Source organism: Hippocampus comes, unplaced genomic scaffold, assembly GCF_001891065.2.
Source record: "Hippocampus comes isolate QL1 unplaced genomic scaffold, H_comes_QL1_v1.1 scaffold44, whole genome shotgun sequence".
Taxonomy (NCBI): domain Eukaryota; kingdom Metazoa; phylum Chordata; class Actinopteri; order Syngnathiformes; family Syngnathidae; genus Hippocampus; species Hippocampus comes.
Window position 1 is genome coordinate 1,513,545 of NW_017805546.1, and position 5,282 is coordinate 1,518,826.

The 5,282-nt window shown below is 45.8% G+C and overlaps 1 protein-coding gene across 1 annotated transcript in view; it reads left to right on the forward strand.

Annotated features, from left to right (window-relative positions):
* Positions 1–174: 174 nt before the first annotated feature.
* cdk5rap1 (CDK5 regulatory subunit associated protein 1) overlaps positions 175–5,282 on the forward strand; it is a 7,948-nt gene continuing 2,840 nt past the window's right edge. The window contains exons 1-9 of the mRNA XM_019879340.1: positions 175–546; positions 618–721; positions 805–839; positions 941–1,041; positions 1,481–1,691; positions 1,766–1,886; positions 1,984–2,214; positions 2,383–2,480; positions 4,387–4,442. Of these exons, the coding sequence (XP_019734899.1) occupies positions 258–546; positions 618–721; positions 805–839; positions 941–1,041; positions 1,481–1,691; positions 1,766–1,886; positions 1,984–2,214; positions 2,383–2,480; positions 4,387–4,442 (1,246 nt within the window). The 5' untranslated portion in view covers positions 175–257. The remainder of the gene's footprint in view (positions 547–617; positions 722–804; positions 840–940; positions 1,042–1,480; positions 1,692–1,765; positions 1,887–1,983; positions 2,215–2,382; positions 2,481–4,386; positions 4,443–5,282) is intronic.

A 5,282-nucleotide genomic window follows, 5' to 3' on the forward strand; every position in this document is an offset into this window, starting at 1 on the left:
CACACACGTATAAAAAAATCAAAACTCAGTTACACACACGTATAAAAAAATCAAAACTCAGTTAAGGGAAGTTCATGAGTTTTAGACGCTTAGTCTCATTTAAATTTGGCATTTGATCTTAACACCGGAAATCGAAAGCCTGCAACAGGACGATGAAGGACATTCGTGCATTTACTTGACTCGACGGACGGTAATTGCAGACGGACTGCAGAGGGAAACATTTGTCTGGCGGACAGCAAGAGGCAAACAAATCAAACATGAAACAATTTAGGAATTTAACTCAACTGTTTTCGTCTCCCAAATTTTGGACACCTGTCAGGTGTTTACAAGTCAGACTGTGCTGTAATTCAACCGGCAGTGTCGTTAGTGCAAGAGAAAAGCGGGGAAGATCGGATCATTTCAAGACTCAAATATCTTCCGGTCCAGCTTTTCACGATTTCATACGAGGACTCACTGGTCATGAAACCACATCAACTTCAGACAAAGAAGTAGAATACATACACGAGTATCTTTCTGCTGACTTGGAGCTGGGGAATGCACGAAAGGGTAAATTGAAATCTTAACGTTACTTTGGAGGTTTTGGGGAAGATGTAACCCAATGTTCTGTCTTTTTACAGTCTATTTTGAAACCTATGGATGTCAGATGAATGTCAATGACACGGATATTGCCTGGTCCATACTACAGAGAAGCGGATATCAACGCACGGCACAATTACGCGAGGTACGGCTTGAGTTATTCACGGTTTTAACACCAGTTAATAACTTAATCAATCATGACTTATCTTCTGTCATCTATATCTGCAGGCAGATGTGGTCCTTCTTGTAACATGCTCCATCAGGTATAGCCCATCAAAAAATTATCACGATTACCAGAAATGTTAGAAACTGATTGCTTATCTATCGCTTTGTGATTTTATTCAACTTCAATCATGTGTGACAGAGAAAAAGCCGAACAAACCATCTGGAACAGACTGCAAGAGCTGACAGCCATGAAGAATAAGCGCCGTAGGAGTCCAACACCAATGAAAATTGGCATCTTAGGTGTTGTCACCCCCCCCCCACCCTACAGCAACATTATATTTAGCTAGATTATATTATACTGCTTTGCTAAACTGAAAAAGTGACAACACTTTTTTTCCCCCAAGATTTCAACTTTCAGCAAAGTCAAAATAATCCCCGCAGAATCATGTTAATTATGTTTGAATTTTCACCACGTCTATTTTTGAACCAATTCACCAGTTGAAGTGTAAAGTACGGTATGCATTCTGTCTCCCTTGTAATCGCTTGACCTAAAGTAACTTGCTTCTTTTGGACTAACACTTCACACATCCAAACTATGATGGCCGAAAAGAGGAAGTAAGGCACTAATCGCAAAATTTGCATAAAATGCAAAATATCGGTCAATCAGATCAACGGTATAATTAGCGATATGTGTTGGCCGTGTTATTCCAATGTGGTTTGCGTGCGTCTGTCTATCAAGGTTGCATGGCTGAGAGACTGAAGAAGGAGCTTTTGGAACGAGAGAAGCTCGTGGATGTCCTGGCCGGGCCAGACGCCTACCGGGATCTTCCCCGTCTGTTGGCGGTGGCCGAGGGAGGTCAACAGGCAAGCAATGTGCTGCTTTCGTTGGAGGAGACCTACGCTGACATCATGCCCGTCCACCACTCTCCTCGGGGACGCAGTGCCTTTGTGTATGTTTTGTGCACAGGAACATTTCCTGCTCGTTTGATTCCTTCACATGATCTGTTCCACTGATGTCCCGCAGGTCCATCATGCGGGGCTGTGACAATATGTGCACTTACTGTATTGTTCCCTTCACCCGGGGCCGCGAAAGGAGTCGACCTGCCAGCTCTATTCTCGAGGAAGTCCGTCTCCTCTCCAATCAGGCACGTGAAAAGTAGTTCAAATCGAATGGATTCGGACGTGGAAATATTGATTCGATCGATCAGTGTGGAGTTCGATGTGCGGTGCCTTTCCTTCCAGGGAGTGAAGGAAGTGACATTGCTCGGTCAGAATGTCAACAGCTACCGAGACACTTCTGATGAGCAGTTCTGCGGTGCCATTCCGACCAAGCTGAGTCGTGGCTTTAAGACCGTGTACCGCCCAAAACTGGGAGGCATGCGTTTCTCTGAGCTGCTGGACAGAGTGTCGCAGGTCGATCCCAACATGAGGATCCGATTCACGTCACCTCACCCGAAAGACTTTCCTGATGAGGTACCTTAGAGATTGTTGTTGCAATCTTGAACCTGCTAGCCAGGTATGAATGTTTGTTTTCTTTTTTTCCTGAATAAAAATTTCTCTGTCTTGGTCGGCGCGCGAGTGTGTGTGTGTGTGTGCGTGTGCGTGCATGCATGTGTGTGTGTGTGTGGGGGGGGGGTGTAGGTTTTGCATCTGATTGCGGAGCGAGAAAACATTTGTAAGCAGATCCATCTTCCAGCTCAGAGTGGGAGCAGTCAAGTCTTGAAAGCTATGCGCCGGGGGTGAGTCACTATATTTACAATTGCAGGAAAATGTATGCAAGCCCTTCGCAATGACCCTGTTTCTGCATCACTCATATTACTGTCGGACCTTTGACAACAATAACCTCCACCAAACCAGATGCTCCGACCTGCACATTTCATTCTCTTGAGATCCTACCACAACATCTCAGTTGGGTTGAGGTCAGGACTCTGACGAGCCTCGAATGCATATTTTTGTCTGTGGAAGTCATTCAGTTCGAGAGTTAATTTTCTTCTTTGGGCGGCTGTCTTGTTGCACAGATTTTATGACCAGAAATCCAGATTCACGTTTCACATGATGGTTCTTGCGCTACAAATCGCAGGTACACGAGGGAGACATACCTGGAATTGGTGCAGAACATCAGGAATGTCATTCACAAGGTAGGCCAACTCATGACAGACTTTCCATGCCGTCGGCGCGGATGCGAGTATGAATGGTTGTCTCCGCGTGTGTGCTGTGACTGACAGGTGATCAGCCTCGAGCGACTTAATTGATGGGCCGCAGTTTTTTGAGAGTGCTACTTTGGGGGCATTTCACATGGGCTCTTAAAGGTTCTGCCAGGTGCCCATCCACAGCCGAGGTTTACCTCTGTCACCTGGAATAGTCTTTAATTAATAAAGGTAATACTGCATAGTACAGAGTGAACGAGTTCCACGAGTGAATGGGTGTGAAACTCATTTTTGTCGCGGGCCAATAGTTTTTCAACGATTGAAGTCACTGTAATGAGGGGTTTGACAACAAGCAAATACTTATAAAATATCCCTTATTTATTACATATGAGAATTTGAAATTTTGCTACAATTTTTTTTTTTTTTTGGGGGGGGGGCGGGGGCCTGTGACAATATGTGCACTTACTGTATTGTTCCCTTCACCCGGGGCCGCGAAAGGAGTCGACCTGCCAGCTCTATTCTCGAGGAAGTCCGTCTCCTCTCCAATCAGGCACGTGAAAAGTAGTTCAAATCGAATGGATTCGGACGTGGAAATATTGATTCGATCGATCAGTGTGGAGTTCGATGTGCGGTGCCTTTCCTTCCAGGGAGTGAAGGAAGTGACATTGCTCGGTCAGAATGTCAACAGCTACCGAGACACTTCTGATGAGCAGTTCTGCGGTGCCATTCCGACCAAGCTGAGTCGTGGCTTTAAGACCGTGTACCGCCCAAAACTGGGAGGCATGCGTTTCTCTGAGCTGCTGGACAGAGTGTCGCAGGTCGATCCCAACATGAGGATCCGATTCACGTCACCTCACCCGAAAGACTTTCCTGATGAGGTACCTTAGAGATTGTTGTTGCAATCTTGAACCTGCTAGCCAGGTATGAATGTTTGTTTTCTTTTTTTCCTGAATAAAAATTTCTCTGTCTTGGTCGGCGCGCGAGTGTGTGTGTGTGTGTGCGTGTGCGTGTGTGCGTGTGCGGCATGCATGTGTGTGTGTGTGTGGGGGGGGGGTGTAGGTTTTGCATCTGATTGCGGAGCGAGAAAACATTTGTAAGCAGATCCATCTTCCAGCTCAGAGTGGGAGCAGTCAAGTCTTGAAAGCTATGCGCCGGGGGTGAGTCACTATATTTACAATTGCAGGAAAATGTATGCAAGCCCTTCGCAATGACCCTGTTTCTGCATCACTCATATTACTGTCGGACCTTTGACAACAATAACCTCCACCAAACCAGATGCTCCGACCTGCACATTTCATTCTCTTGAGATCCTACCACAACATCTCAGTTGGGTTGAGGTCAGGACTCTGACGAGCCTCGAATGCATATTTTTGTCTGTGGAAGTCATTCAGTTCGAGAGTTAATTTTCTTCTTTGGGCGGCTGTCTTGTTGCACAGATTTTATGACCAGAAATCCAGATTCACGTTTCACATGATGGTTCTTGCGCTACAAATCGCAGGTACACGAGGGAGACATACCTGGAATTGGTGCAGAACATCAGGAATGTCATTCAAGGTAGGCGACAACTCATGACAGACTTTCCATGCCGTCGGCGCGGATGCGAGTATGAATGGTTGTCTCCGCGTCAGTGCTGTGACTGACAGGTGATCAGCCTCGAGCGACTTAATTGATGGGCCGCAGTTTTTTGAGAGTGCTACTTTGGGGGCATTTCACATGGGCTCTTAAAGGTTCTGCCAGGTGCCCATCCACAGCCGAGGTTTACCTCTGTCACCTGGAATAGTCTTTAATTAATAAAGGTAATACTGCATAGTACAGAGTGAACGAGTTCCACGAGTGAATGGGTGTGAAACTCATTTTTGTCGCGGGCCAATAGTTTTTCAACGATTGAAGTCACTGTAATGAGGGGTTTGACAACAAGCAAATACTTATAAAATATCCCTTATTTATTACATATGAGAATTTGAAATTTTGCTACAATTTTTTTTTTTTTTTGGGGGGGGGGCGGGGTACACCAGCACAAAGTTAGGTGCACCCAAAGTTTCCACTGCATCGTATTCAACAGCGGAGCTTTAGAGGTTCACTCTTCCCTTTTTTGAACAAAATGACAGCCCATCTTTTTAGGGAAGGTCAGACATGAAAATCGCTCACCTTTTGGGGAAATTTGGTCTGTTGAATTCCAAACAGCTGACCTGCGTGAATTGCGGCGATGCGCTGAAAATGTAATGTGTGCGTGTGCCTGATGGGAGGCGTGAGCAGCACGCATCATTTTTTTTTTCTTTTTTGTCACGGACAAAAGGAGGAAGTGGTTATCATGTATTGTGAAGTGCGTTTGTTGTCTTTGATTGCCTCTGGCTGTGTCCATCTCTCTCCCCATACTGAGCAGGTGGGGGGGGG